We start from the raw sequence: 14,994 nt of genomic DNA, 5'->3' as shown, positions 1-14,994 counted from the left end.
CCAGGATCATCCCTCCTATTCCATGCACCCTCCTCCAGGGCTGGGACAGATGCTGGACCCTGCCCTTTCATGGCCAGTAAAGACCCCAAGGCATTTGATAGGCCAAGCTGCAGTGTGAACCCCAGCGTCCGGGTCAGAGCCCTGTTCACACTGCCTGTTCTAGCTCCTGGCTGACACAGATTAGTTAGGACTTCCTGTCCTAAATGGCTGTTCCCCAGCTGCCTCAACTCAGCGGTGGCTGCATCTCAGGGCGGACGAGCCATCCCCATGCAGCGTTGTGTGTGTCTGTTCCCCAGGTGCCCTGCTCCAGAGGTGGCTGCGTGTGTGGAATCACAAACCCATTCAAAGCACAAAATCCAGCAGTTTCCAAGGAGGGGAGAGGTCGTATTTTTGGAGTGTGGTGGGGAGGGACGATAAATGTTAATGTCCTGGTGCTTTGGGATCCTGATCAGGAAGGAGAGGGGTCGGGTGGTCATTAAACCTAACAAGATTCCTGCCTTTCTCACACACACACAGTCACTGACTAGCTTAGCACAGCCAAGGTACATGTGAGCTCAGACTCAGACGCTGGGTGGGGAGTGGGGCCTAGTAGTTACAGCAGTGGGGCTGGGAGTCAGGACTCTTGGGTACTTATCACAACCCCACTCAGGAAGAAAGCACAGGGTGCCACCTCCCCCACCCCTGCCCAGCAGGGCTTGTCCCCTCCAGCAGGGACACACACACACACACACACACACACACACACACAGAGTTTCAGCCTCACTCAAGTCCACCCCGCCCATCCAGCTGTGGGTCCCATTGTCAGGACCTGTCCCCCCCAACCATGCTCACACCTCCAATCCCCCTCCCAGCTGCAGCCTCCTTCCCCAGTGCCCGGGGCATCTCCCTGCAGGGAGTGTTTCCACCACCCAGATTCCCCCCTCACACACACACACACACATCACAGGACAAAGGCCCCTGTGTGAGAGGAAATGCCAGCTCCAGGCTGGGATCCCACTCCCAGGGACTGGCAGGCAGCCAGACAGCTGGGTCTATTGTCCCCTGCCCCCATCCACCCCTGGCGCTGAGGATCTGAGCAGGCATTTCTGGGTGAGGAGGCACAGCTGTGATACCAGGAAGATTAGGACCCAGCCTGGGAGGGGGAGGAACCCAGGAGTCCTGACTCCCAGCCCCACACCAAACACTAGACCCCACTCTCCTCCCAGAGCCAGGGATAGAACCCAGGAGTCCTGGCTCCCAGTGCCCCTCCCCACTCGAACAACAAGCCCCAACTGCCCTCCCAGAGCTGTTGCCCCCTAGAGGGGAAAGGCCCATGTCCTATTTGCTGCCTGGAGCAGAGGATGGGATGTGGGTGCGGGAGGTTAACCAGCCATGAGCCCTGGCCTCTCTGGGCAGATGGACATGGGCCCTGTCTACACTAGGGGTTGTGACAATCCTGTACCCCCCCCGTTCCCACCATCTATGAGGCTTTCTTTGTGTCTGGTACAACTCCAGGGATCAAAGCAGGGGAGGCTGGGAGTCAGGATTCCTGGGTTCTCTCCCTGGCTCTGGAAGGAGATTGGGGTCCTATGGTCCGGGGGGTACAGGGTAACTCTGGTAACTGGTGGCAATGGCAGATCATTATCCTACTCTGCAGCCTGCAGAAGATTAACAGCAGGGGGGAGGGATAGCTCAGTGGTTTGAGCATTGGCTTGCTAAACCCAGGGGTTGTGAGCTCAATCCTTAAGCAGGCCAATTAGGGATCTGGGGCAAAAATCAGTACTTGGTCCTGCTAGTGAAGGCAGGGGGCTGGATTCAATGACCTTTCAAGGTCCATTCTAATTCTAGGAGATTTGTATATCCTATTATTATTTATTTATTAGGTGTAGGATGGAGCCATGCAGTCCCAGCCCTGACAGGGCGCCTGGTCATCAAGCACATGGATGTTCACTCTGAACCCTACTGACACCACTTGTTAGCTCTTTGTAATGGCAGTGACCTGGGGTTGTGGGTGGAGCCTGCATGTGTGAGTGTAGCTTGGTGGTGCTGAGTAGGGTGGGATATATAGTTAGTTGGTTGGGGGAACTGACTCACATTGCAGGGTACTGCAGGCCACGTTGCCTCACCAGCTAACTCCATCCCCTCCCCAGGGGCAGCAATTTATATGTGCTGGTGACGCCGGGGCTCCAGAAATATTCAGGGCCCGGGGGCCTGGCTTCCCAATGTTCAGGGAGGGGTCTCTCCCCCGGCTCTGCCTGCCGCCCCGGGTGATTTTAAAGGGCCCAGGGGCCCCTGCTGCCACCAGTTGCAGCGCAGCAGGGCTAAAGTGACTCCCTGCCCGCCCTTGCTCCATGCAGTGCACCACTCCTGGAAGTGATTGGCATGTTCCTGCAGCCCCTGGGGGGGCGTATCTCCGTGTGCTGCCCCCGCCCCGAGCGCCGACTCTGCCATTGGAACTGCAGCCAACGGGAGCAGTGGGGGCGGTCCCTTCAGGCAGCGACACACGTAGACCCCCCAGCCCCCCACTTAGGAGCCACTGCCAGAGAGGTGTATGGGTTGCTTCCGGGAGCCGCCCAAGATATGTGCTGCACCCCTCACCCTCTCCCACACCCCAACCCTCTGCCTCAGTACAGAGCCTGCACCCAACTCCCTCCCAGAGCCCATCCCCCACACCCCATCCTGCACCCCGACTCCCTCCCTGGCCCAGAGCCTGCACCCAGCACCCAAACTCCCTCCCAGATCCTGTCCCCTACACCCCCTCCTGCACCTCAAACCCCTGCTCCAGCCCAGAGCCCACTCCCAGCACCGGCACCCCTCCCACACTCAAACTCCCTCCTAGAGCCTGAGGCAGGTGTATGTGGGGGAGGGGGGCAGGACTTTGACCCGTGCTAGGCACCACCAAAAATTATACAAACCTGCCCCCCCCTCACCCAAGGGTGACCCGCCACCTCCTCACTCCAGCCACATGGTTTGTTTCCATGACACATAGTGCTTCACTTTTTGGCACAAACAGGGAATGACCCAGGCAGCTGCTCAGCCCTCCCATGGCCTGGCTAGAACCCAGGAGTCCTAGTGCCCAGCCCTGCTCTAACTCACGGACCCTCTTCCACTCCTAGAGCTGGGATAAAACCCAGGAGTCCTGGCTCCCAGCTCCACCCCCCCTTCAGCCAGTAGATCCCACTGCCCTCCCAGAGCTGAGATAGAACCCAGGAGTCCTGGCTCCCAGCTCCACCCCCCCTTCAGCCACTAGACCCCACTGCCCTCCCAGAGCTGAGATAGAACCCAGGAGTCCTGGCTCCCAGCTCCACCCCCCCTTCAGCCACTAGACCCCACTGCCCTCCCAGAGCTGAGATAGAACCCAGGAGTCCTGGGTCTCAGCTCCACCCCCCTTCAGCCACTAGAACCCACTGCCCTCCCAGAGCAGAGATAGAACCCAGGAGTCCTAGTGCCCGGCCTCTCCTCCCCCCAGCCCCTATGTTGAGCTGCCCCCCACTGTCTTTACTTACGGCCCCGCCCTTGGTCAACACCCCCCCCCGTCCTCCATCTCCGACTAGCTATTGGCTGGCAGCACTGCCACTCACAGAGGAAGGGAGGGACGCAGGCACAGCGGGACGGTGGAGCACGGACTGAGCCAGATCGCAGGGGGACAGCGGGACAGAACCAGGGGCGGATGGAGCGATAGAGGGATAGATACAGGGACACATACGGGGGTAGCTGGATAGATACAGGGGTGGATAGAGGGGTAGATACAGGGACACATACGGGGGTAGCTGGATAGATGCAGGGGTGGATAGAGGGATAGATACAGGGACACATACGGGGGTAGCTGGATAGATACAGGGGTGGATAGAGGGATAGATACAGGGACACATACGGGGGTAGCTGGATAGATACAGGGGTGGATAGAGGGATAGATACAGGGACACATACGGGGGTAGCTGGATAGATACAGGGGTGGATAGAGGGTTAGATACAGGGACACATACGGGGGTAGCTGGATAGATGCAGGGATGGATAGAGGGGTAGATACAGGGACACATACGGGGGTAGCTGGATAGATACAGGGGTGGATAGAGGGATAGATACAGGGACACATACGGGAGTAGCTGGATAGATGCAGGGATGGATAGAGGGGTAGATACAGGGACACATACGGGGGTAGCTGGATAGATACGGGGTGGATAGAGGGATAGATACAGGGACACATACGGGGGTAGCTGGATAGATACAGGGGTGGATAGAGGGATAGATACAGGGACACATACGGGAGTAGCTGGATAGATGCAGGGATGGATAGAGGGGTAGATACAGGGACACATACGGGGGTAGCTGGATAGATACAGGGGTGGATAGAGGGGTAGATACAGGGACTCATACGGGGGTAGCTGGATAGATACAGGGGTGGATAGAGGGGTAGATACAGGGACACATACGGGGGTAGATGGATAAATACAGGGGTGGATAGAAGGATAGATACAGAGACATACGGGGGTAGCTGGTTAGATACAGGGGTGGATAGAGGGATAGATACAGGGACACATACGGGGGTAGCTGGATAGATACAGGGGTGGATAGAGGGGTAGATACAGGGACAGATACGGGGGTAGCTGGATAGATACAGGGGTGGATAGAGGGGTAGATACGGGGGTAGATGGATAGATACAGGGGTAGATAGAGGGACAGATACGGGGGTAGATGGATAGACAGAGGGGTGGATAGGAGGGTGGATAGAGGAGTGGATGGAGGGGTGGCAGAAAGCTGCATAGCAGGAATTCAGGGATAGGTAGAAGGACCCCAGTGTGAAGAGGGTTCCAGGGCTGTATAGGGGGGAGCAGCCCACGACCCCTGGGCCAGACAATGGGCTTGGGGGGACCCTGGGCCTGTGTCCCCCTGTTTGTGCTGCTGCTGCTGGTGGCTGCGGGGGGTGAGCGGCACCGGGCCCCCAGGTGGAAATGCCCCATCATCTGCAGCTGCACCCAGGACAACGCACTATGTGACAGGACAGACGGGGTCCCCCGAGGACTGCCCCCCGACATCACCTCCCTGTAAGATCCCCCAGCAGCCCTCTGCCACCCCGGCACCCTCCTCCTCACCGCCCTGCCCTGTCCCACAATCCCTTGGTACTTGACGCTGGGGTTGTGATGTGATTTGATTCTGGTTATGATTCAGTGGCGCTGGGTTTTCAGTCATTGGTGCCAGTTTTGTTGCTGGTTCTGGTCTATTTACCTGCTTGGCAGCTGTTGAGGCTGGGGCAGGTGACTGCGCTGTGTCTAGTGGGACACTGGTATCAGCCCTGGTATGGGGCCTGGCGAGAAGCCGATTCTGGTACTGGTTCAATGTCACTGCTGGTATTTCTGCCACTTGGGTGTTTGTGCTGGTTCTGGTTTGACATTGATCCTGATTCTGGTGTTGGTTCCGGTTCTCATAATGATTCTGGTTTGACACTGGTGCTGATTCTGGTGTTGGTTCCGGTTCTCATAGTGATTCTGGTTTGACACTGGTGCTGGTTCTGTTATTGATTTGCATTTGATATTGGTTCTGGTTCTGGGAGCAGTTCTGATTTGATGTTGGTGCTGGTTTAGGTATTGGTTCTGGTTTGAGGTTGCTGGCTGTTCTGGTTCTGGTGTGTGCTGGGCCATTCACTAGCTCCACTACAACTCCGCACCTGGGGTGGGCATTTGGGCTGTGGCGGGTTGGGTGGAGCTGGTGGCCTTGCTCATGGTGTCCCCTTGGGAAGGCTCTGGTGCTGGTTCTGGCGCTGGTACCCAGGACAACTGGTACCAGTCATGCTTTGATAGTGGTGCTGGCTTAGTGCTGGGAGGCTCCTGCTTCTGGCTTGAGTCCGGATTCCAAGGCAAGAGGGACAATTGTGAGCATTTCGTGGGACTCCCAGGCCGGACAACGGCCCCAAGTCATCCCTAGAGCAGAGCTGTTAGACAATGTCCAGTCATGGCTGAAACCTTGCCAGTGGGGGAGACTCCCTGACCCTTGGCTGCTAATTGCTCCTATGGTTAATTGCTCTCGCTATTCACCATTTACACCTTGTTTCCAGTCTGAAATTGTCCAATTTCCACTCCCAGTCCTTGGGCCGTGTTAGACTTTTCTCCTGGTTACTCACTCTCTGTTCTAGCCGGGGGTCACGTCACCCCTGGACCTGCTCTGTGCTGAGCTACAGCGATGGAGCTTCTGGACTTTTCTGGTCTTTTAATCATCCTCCTGGCTCTTCTCTGACCCCTCTGTAATTCATCAACCTCCTTCTTGGACTGGATACAGGAGTCCAGCTGTGTTCACACCAGGGCCAAGTAACCTCTCTGCGCCTACTCGAGACTCCTCTGTTTATGTGTTCCAGGAGCCCTTTGGGCCGTGGAGAAGGATAAATGATGCTCTTCAGCATTATCACCAACAACATGGAGGGAAACATAACCCCTCCCCCCGATAGATACTCATCAGTCCCCTTCCTTCTCTCCAGTGGCTATACAGGTTATAGACCTGCCTTCGCGGCCCCTCTAAAGTGGGTTGGTTTTGCCTTCCTCCACCCCGTGACAGGTCGGTGCTTCGGGCTCTATCCGAGGCTCTGAAATGAGTCCAAATATCAGCCATCTTTTTCTGATTCACGTCGTCCTCCCAGCTGGTTTTAGCTCGGGCCTCCGGGCTGCTCCTCCCAATGGTTCTGTTGAACCTGGGCCTTGGCAGGAGGCTGGTGCTGGTTCTGGTCTGTGGTCGGTTCTGGTTCTGTGTTGGCTCTGGTTCAGCTTTGGGTTTGCTGTTGGGACTGGTTTGAAGTCGGTTCTGGTCTCATGTTAGTGCTGGTTCTGTTCCGGATGGTGGTGCTGGTTGTGGTCAAAAGTTGGTGCTGGTGCTGGTCTGATGGAGCTTGTTATGGACTGGTGGTGCTGGTGCTGGTTTGATGGAGCTGGTTCTGGACTGGTGATGCTGGTGCTGGTCTGATGGAGCTTGTTATGGACTGGTGGCGCTGGTGCTGGTCTGATGGAGCTGGTTCTGGACTGGTGATGCTGGTGCCGGTCTGATGGAGCTAGTTGTGGACTGGTGATGCTGGTTCTGGTCTGATGGAGCTGGTTATGGACTGGTGGTGCTGGTGCCGCTCTGATGGAGCTAGTTGTGGACTGGTGATGCTGGTGTTGGTCTGATGTTGGTGCTGGTGCTGGTCTGATGGAGCTGGTTCTGGACTGCTGGTGCTGGGCTAATGTTGGTGCTGGTTCTGGACTGGTAGTCCTGGTCTGATGCTGGTGCTGGTCTGATGGAGCTGGTTCTAGACTGCTGGTGCTGGACTGATGTTGGTGCTGGTTCTGGACTTGGTTCCTCTCCTGGCTCTGGAGCTGCCTGTGGTGCTGTGCTATCTCTGTGGGAGTCCTGGTGATGGGTACAGCACCGGTGCTGTTTCTGACCCGTAGCCCCCTCACGCCCCGTCTCCCCTCCCTAGGTCCCTGGTGCGATCTGGATTCACTGAGCTCCGAGAGGGAAGTTTCCTGCAGACGCCGTCCCTGCAGCTGCTGTAAGGAGACCAATGCTCCCAATTCACTAGTGTGCAAGGGGGAGTCACATCTGTGCATGGCAGCCCATGGGTGCAGGGAGAGTAGACACATGAAAATGGGTGTGTACTGGTCAGTGTGCACGGGGAGATGAGTGTGCAAAAGGGTGTGTGTCAGCCAGTGCACATGGGAAGGTGAGTGTGCAAAGGGGTGTGTGTCAGCCAGTGCATATGGGAAGGTGAGTGTGCAAATGAATGTGTTCTAGCCAGTGCACATGGAGGTGAGTGTGCAAATGGATGTGTGCAGCTCAGGGGGGGCAACAGGGGGTGGGGAGGCACTCACCATTATCCCAGGAATGCTCACAGCCCCCATCTAGGATTGGGGCCCTATTGGCCGGGTGCTGCCCAGACACAGCAAGAGACGGGCCCTGCCCCACAGTGCTCACCATCTACACAGACACAGGGGGCAAGGGGAAACTGAGGCACAGAGCAGTGAAATGACTTGCCCAGATTTACCCAGCAGGTCTGTGGTGGAGCAAGCGAGGGAACCCAGGAGTCCTGGCTCCCAGTCCCTGCCCGCTCTAACCATAAGGCCCCACTCCCCTTGTGGAGCCAGGACAATGCTGTCTGTGGGGAGCAGAGGCTGTGGGGTGGGATTGAGGGGGGTCAATAGTTCGGGCTCCCGACGGGCACTGACACCCCCTCTCTCCCCAGCTTGTTCACGTCCAGCACCCTGGGGCTGATCAGGGACGATGCCTTCGTGGGACTCCTGTACCTGGAGTATCTGTGAGTGTGCGAGGGGTGGGGGTTCAGGGAGGAGTCGCACAGGGGACTTTTTGGGGGGAGAGGAGCAGGGGGCACACACGTGGTGACCCACTGACAAAGTCCCCCCTCCCGCCCCCTGCAGGTTCATCGAGAACAACAAAGTTGGCTCCATTTCCAAGAACGCACTGCGGGGCCTCAAGGGGCTCGTGCATCTGTGAGTGGCCCCCCAGCCCGAGGCCACTGGCCTCCCAGCACCAACAGACCCCAGTGACCCCCATAGCCCCTGGAAACCAATGGACCCTGGGGACCTCACCAGCCCCCCAGCACCGACAGACGACAGTGACCCCCAGCACCCCAACACCAGACCCCAGGGACCCCTGTGACTCTGACCCCCTCGGCCCCCCAACACCCCCACCCCAACACTGACAGACTCCCCCCCAGGAACCCCCTGACATCCAGCCCTGACATCCCCTGTGATCCCTGACACCAGACGTCACAATCCCTTGGCACTAACACCCTCCCAGAGACCCCAACATCAGCCTGATGTGACCCCCCCCAGGGGACCCTTCCCCCTGACACTCCTGTCACCCCTAAAATGAGTCCTCCCAATGGGACAACCCCCAGGGGAACCCATCCCCCACCCACCCACCGACAGCCCCCCTCCAATGGAACCCCCCAGCCCATCGCCCCCCACACTGGGACCCCTCTGTCCCCACGGGACCCTGCCCCCTGCCCTGTGGCTGGATGGGAGCCAGCGCCCCCCCAGGCGCCCTCCCCATCTCTGACATCTCCCCCCCACCCAGGAGCCTGGCACACAACCAGCTGGAGACGCTGCCGCGCCACCTGTTCCGGGGCCTGGACGCCCTCACCCATGTGTGAGTGGGGGGCAGAGGTGGGACTGGGAGTCAGGAGTGGGGCAGGGGATGAGGAGGAGGGGTGAAGGGTGGAGATGGGCAGAAAAGAGGAGGGGGAAGAAATGAGATGTGAGGAGGGGGCAGCAGCAGGGGAGGGGCAGGGAAGGGACTTGCTGCCTGGCCCCGGCCCCACACGGCCCCCCATGGGGCGATTCTCCCACCAGGGACCTGCGGGGGAACCCCTTCCACTGCGACTGCCGAATCAAGTGGCTGGTGGAGTGGCTGAGCAGCACCAATGCCAGCGCGGAGCTGGGCGAGTGCCAGGGCCCAGGCGAGCTCAATGGCACCCAGCTGAGCCAGCTGCACCTCCAGGACTTTGACTGCATTACCACCGGTACGGGACCCCTGAGCCAGCTGCACCCAGCACCGGGTAGCCAGCCCCGTGCAGTGTTATATGTGGCTATTTCCCAGCTGCCCCACCCCAGAGGTGGCTGCATCTCAGCGCCGGATGAGCCGTTTGTGTATGACATTATGTGTGGCTGTTCCCCAGCTACCCCCAGAGGTGGCTGCATCTCAGCGCTGGGTGAACTCTTTGGAAGGGAAAATGCTTCTTAGCTCATGGCCCTCACTGCATCTCAACCCAGTTCCTGGTGAGACACAAACTGCTCCTTATGCAGCCCCCGAGCTGGCTGTGTGAGAAGCCTCAGGACTCCTGGGTTCTATCTCCAGACCCGGAGGGGAGGGAGGTCTAGTGGTTAGAAAGGGTGGGAGGCTGTGAGCCAGGACTCCTGGGTTCTATTGTCTCAAGGCTGGCATAGGAAGCAGAGGTGAGGGCAGAGCTGGGGATGAACCCAAGCACCCAGCTGCCCCCCTGCCCCAGTCTAACCTTCGCCCCCCGCCAGCGCTGGCGCTGTTCCAGTCGCTGCCCTTCCAGGCGCTGTCGGTGGAGCCGTTCTGGTACCAGGAGGAGCAGCACGTGGCCATCACCCAGCCCTTCGCCGGGCGCTGCAGCCTGCTTGAGTGGGACCACCTGGACGGGGCCTTCCGGGCCTACGCCTCCATCAATGGTGAGCGAGGGCCCCGGCCCCCCTGCGTGCCCCTGGGAATACCCCAGAGCCCCCTGTGCTCTGCCCCCCGACCATGTGCTCCGCCCCCCCAGCGCCCCCTGCACCCCACCTGTGGGATACCCTTACAGCCCCCCTGATCCCTGTCCCCAGGGATACCCCAGAGCCCCCCTGTGCTTCGCCCCCCACCATGCCCCCCAGCTTCCCCTGCACCCCACCTGCAGGGATACCCTCACAGCCCCCCTGAGCCCTCCCCTCGGGGATACCCCAGAGCCCCCTTGTGCTCTGTCCCACCACCATGGGAGGTGGGATAGCTCAGGGGTTTGAGCATTGGCCTACTAAACCCAGGGTTGTGAGTTCAATCCCTGAGGGGGCCATTAAGGGAACTGGGTTAAAAATCTGGGGATTGGTTCTGCTTGGAGCAGGGGGTTGGACTAGATGACCTCCTGAGGTCCCTTCCAACCCTAATAGTCTATGATTCTATGCCCCCCAGCACCCCCTGCACCCCACCTGCGGGGATATCCTCACAGGCCCCCTGAGCCCTGCCCCGGTGATAGCCCAGAGCCCCCCTGTGCTCCACCCCCCCACCATGTGCTCCCCCCCCCCCCAGCGCCCCCTGCACACCACCCGCAGGGATACCCTCACAGCCCCGCTGAGTCCTGCCCCCGGGGATACCTCAGAGCCCCCCTGTGCTCTGCCCCCCCCACCATGTGCTCCGCCCCCCCAGCACCCCCTGCACCCCACCTGCAGGGATACCCTCACAGCCCCCCTACTCTGCTCCCCAACATGCCCCCCAGCACCCACTGCACACCACCTGCGAGGATACCCTCACAGCCCCCGTGCCCTGCCCCGGTGATACCCACACAGTCCCCTGCTCTGCCCCCCACAGTGCCTCCTGCACCCCACCCATGGGGATATCCCCAGTGACCACACTGACATCTCCATCGGGGTGATTGATGAATGTCCCCACCCTCTCCCCTACACACTGCTAGATACCCTGCCGCCCAGAGACCAGACACCCTGGAGACCATGTCCCCAGACAGCCCCCTCACCCCACCGAGTTCACCTACCCCCCAGGCACCCCTATCTTCAGACCAGCCCCCAGCTGCCCCTTTTCTCCCCACTGAGCAGATCCCCTGACACTCCTTAACCCATCTCCCCACCTCAGGAACAGCCTCCCCCCCAAAACCCTCCCCCATGCAGCCTCCCTGAACCCCTCTCCCTGCCTCCCCCTTTCTTTCTAACCTCTGACCCCCTTGGGAAGCCCTCTGCTCCCTGCACCCCTTGGGCAGCCCCCCAACCCCTGCACTCTTGGACAGCCCCTCGACCCCTCCCCCCTTGGCAGCCCCCCGATTCCTGTCCCCCTTGGACAGCCCCTCGACCCCTGCTCCCTTGACAGCCCCCCGATTCCTGTCCCCCTTGGACAGCCCCTCGACCCCTGCTCCCTTGACAGCCCCCCGATTCCTGTCCCGCTTGGGCAGCCCCCCAACCCCTGCCCTCTTGGACAGCCCCTCGACCCCTGCTCCCTTGACAGCCCCCCGATTCCTGTCCCCCTTGGACAGCCCCTCAAGCCCTGCCCCCTTGGCAGCCCCTCAATCCCTGTCCCCCTTGGCAGCCCCCCTGATCCCTGCCCCCCTTGGGCAGCCCCCCCTCACCCCTGTCCCCACAGGCTCGTCGCCTGTGGCCTGCAAGCCGCTGGTGGTGGAGGGGCGGCTGCTGGTTGTGCTGGCGCAGCTGGCCGGGGGTTCCCATGTGTGGCGCCGGGAGGAGGCCTCGGGGCGCTTCGTACGGCTGCAGGAGCTGGGCCCGCAGCGCATCCGCAAGCCCAACGCCCTGGCCAGCTTCCGAGTGGACGGCGACTGGTTCCTGGCTGTGGCCGACAGCTCCAAGGCGGGCGCCACCACGCTCTTCCGCTGGGGCGGGCGCGGCTTCTACGCTCACCAGGCCCTGCACGCCTGGCACCGCGACACCCACGTGGAGTTCCTGGAGCTCGCCGGCCGGCCCAGCCTCATCCTGGCCAGCAGCTCCCAGCGCCCCGTGGTCTACCAGTGGAGCCGGCCCGGCCGTGCCTTCCTGCGCCACACGGATATCCCCGACATGGACGACGTCTACGCCGTTAAGCACTTCCGCCTGCGCGGGGACGTCTATGTCTGCCTGACCCGCTTCATTGGTGACTCCAAGGTCAGTGCCCGGTGTCCCTCCAGCGTGCCCTGTGCCCAGCATGCACCCCTGTTCCCAGCATACTCCCATTGTGCCCTCAAAATGCCCCCAGTGTACCCTGCTAACAGTGCTCGCAGGATGCCCGGCTCCCAGCACGCTCCGACTGGGCCAAGCATGCTCCCATAATGCTCTCTTTGCTCAGCTGCTCCCAGCATACTCTTGCCTTTGCTTCTGCCCCCAATATGCTCCCATCATGCTCGCGCTCCCTCTCAGTCATTCCCATCATGCTTTTCTCTCAGCATGCTCTCTGTTCCCCGTGATGCCCCCTGGCTCCAGTCCAGCATTATTACCCATAGAATCACAGAAGGTTAGGTTTGGAGGAGATCTCAGGAGGTATCTAGTCCAAGCCCCTGCTCAAAGCAGGACCAACCCCAATTAAATCATCCCAGCCAGGCATCTCATCCACTGTAATCCCCAGCCTCTCTGCCCTGGTGCAGGTCTGGCATAACCCACAATCCTCTCTACCTCCTGAAGGTGATGCGCTGGGAGGGCTCCATGTTCCGGGACGTCCAGCACATGCCATCACGTGGCTCCATGGTCTTCCAGCCACTGGGCATTGGGAGCCACCGCTATGCCGTGCTGGGCAACGACTACTCCTTCAGCCAGGTGTACCGCTACGATGCCCGCTCGGGCCTCTTCGTCCGCTTCCAGGAGCTGAACACCCAGGCGCCCCGCTCTTTCGCCCACCTGGCCGTCCACCAGCGGGACTTCGTCTTTGCCGCCAGCTTCAAGGGAGACACGCAGATCTATCGGCACATCACCATCGACCTGAGTGCCTGAGCCCCGCGCCAGGGCAGAGGGGGGCGCAGAATGGGACGCAGACAATGCGAGGTGTAGCTCCAGGCATGGCCACTTGGGGGGGGCACAGAATGGAACGCAGACAATGTGGGGGTGCAGCTCCGGACATGGGCACCGGGGGGCAGAGAATGGAACACAGATAATGGAGGGGGGGCGTGCAGCCCTGGGCATGGCCACTGAGGAGGCACAGAACGGGCTTCAGACAATGGGGGTGCAGCACCAGCCACGGTCAGCAGGGGTGCAGAATGGGACAAGGACAGTGGGGGTGCAGCATAGGCTTTAGCTACTGGGGGGTGCAGAATGGGCTGCAGACAATGAGGGGGTGCAGCACCGGCATGGCCACGAAGGGCACAGACAATGAGGGTGCAGCCACAGCCACCAGAGAAGCAGACTATGGGGATGCAGCACTGGCCACGGCCACCGGAGACACAGATAACGGGGGTGCACCATGGGCACGGCCACGAAGGGCGCAGACAATGAGGGTGCAGCACCGGCCACGACCACCAAAGCTGCAGACAGTGGGGGGTACAGCACTGGCCATGGCCACTGGAGTCGCAGACAATGCGGGTGCAGCACCGGCCACGGCCACAGGAGATACAGACCATAAGGGTGCAGCATCAGCCACGGCCACCAAAGCTGCAGCCAATGGGGGTGCAGCACCGGCCACGGCCACCGGAGACACAGCCAATGGGGTGCAGCACCGGCCACGGCCACCGGAGACGCAGCCAATGGAGGTGCAGAATGGGATGCAGCCAAGGGGGAAGGGAGCAGAAGGGCACTGTGCCAGCAATGCCCAGCGGGGGGGACAGCAGCAGGGACCAACTTTTCAATCCTATTTTGATGCCAGACCCCCCCCCCCCCACACACACACACACACACCCCCTTTTCAAAGCAGTTCTGGCAGCAGTTAAGAGCCATTTTCCCCTGTCACATTTTAAATGGATTTAATCGACCTGTTTGTCCCCCAGCCCTTTACAGAGGGTTCTGGCTAAAAGCCAGCGGCCTGTGGCTTTTTCAGCCTTGGAGTTTCCATTTCCATTGTGTCTTTTTCAGATTTTTATTCATTTCCAATCCTCCTTCACTAAAACAAATTCAGTTCTCAGCCAGGTCCCGCTTTTAAACCATGAATCACATCACAGGGTCATTAAAGAAAAACATTTGCTGCCTTTTTTTATTCATTTCACATTTATTTCATTTTGTTTTTAGCCTTTAAACCTTTTTTTCCATCTCCCATAAATTAAATGTTTGGGTTCAGTCACTGAGTCATTTGGTCTCCTTTTTAAAAGTCAACTTAATTTTATTTACTCTGTTGACCTGCCCCGCAGACCAGATAATGCCCCTGTTACTTGGAGTCTGTCACTTTTCTCTGTGCCGACATTTGCTCTTTTCATTCCATTGTTTCCTTCCTTTTTAAAAACCAGTAAATGGAGAATTCAGGCCCCCCCAACTGCCCTTTGTTTTCGTTCCCGCCTAAGGGAGTCAGTTCAACGGGGAGGGGGGCGGGCGTGGCCTGGCGTTCGAAGGGAGGGGTTGTTTGCCTTTTTCCCCCCGGTAAGTTGGAATTTTATTTACTTCTTTCAAATTAATTGGGACTCGGCTTTTAATTTTGTTTTTAAAATAAAATTGGGATCAAGGCCCCCCCTCCAGGTGGCTCATGGGCTGGATTCTTAGCTACTGCCCCCCCAGGGCTGAACCAGGGCAACAGGATGCCAGGCTAGATGGGCCCATGGGGCAGATGGGAGGGGATAGGATGCTGGGCTGCGGGGGCTGCTCCGGGGGAAGGGAGGCTGTGAGGCTAGCTAGGCCCACTCTGGAGGTGGGGTGG

The 14,994-nt window shown here is 59.5% G+C and overlaps 1 protein-coding gene across 4 annotated transcripts in view; it reads left to right on the top strand.

Moving 5' to 3' along the window:
- LOC127038142 (leucine-rich glioma-inactivated protein 1-like) overlaps positions 1 to 14,427 on the top strand; it is a 52,007-nt gene extending 37,580 nt beyond the window's left edge. Inside the window, exons 1-9 of one of the 4 annotated variants that reach the window (XM_050930585.1) lie at positions 4,837 to 5,024; positions 7,421 to 7,492; positions 8,183 to 8,254; positions 8,376 to 8,447; positions 9,037 to 9,108; positions 9,312 to 9,481; positions 9,990 to 10,154; positions 11,821 to 12,332; positions 12,846 to 14,427. In XM_050930585.1, coding sequence (XP_050786542.1) covers positions 4,837 to 5,024; positions 7,421 to 7,492; positions 8,183 to 8,254; positions 8,376 to 8,447; positions 9,037 to 9,108; positions 9,312 to 9,481; positions 9,990 to 10,154; positions 11,821 to 12,332; positions 12,846 to 13,151 — 1,629 coding nt within the window. In that variant the 3' untranslated portion in view covers positions 13,152 to 14,427. Of the gene's footprint in view, positions 1 to 4,836; positions 5,025 to 7,420; positions 7,493 to 8,182; positions 8,255 to 8,375; positions 8,448 to 9,036; positions 9,109 to 9,311; positions 9,482 to 9,989; positions 10,155 to 11,820; positions 12,333 to 12,845 lie in introns of those variants that run through there. The other 3 variants (XM_050930587.1, XM_050930586.1, XM_050930588.1) reach the window with 3 other exon arrangements.
- The last annotated feature ends 567 nt before the right edge of the window (positions 14,428 to 14,994 follow it).

This window comes from Gopherus flavomarginatus, chromosome 20 (genome assembly GCF_025201925.1).
Source record: "Gopherus flavomarginatus isolate rGopFla2 chromosome 20, rGopFla2.mat.asm, whole genome shotgun sequence".
Lineage (NCBI taxonomy): Eukaryota > Metazoa > Chordata > Testudines > Testudinidae > Gopherus > Gopherus flavomarginatus.
Note: the sequence above shows the minus strand (reverse complement) of the source record. Positions and strands in the feature narration are given on the sequence as shown.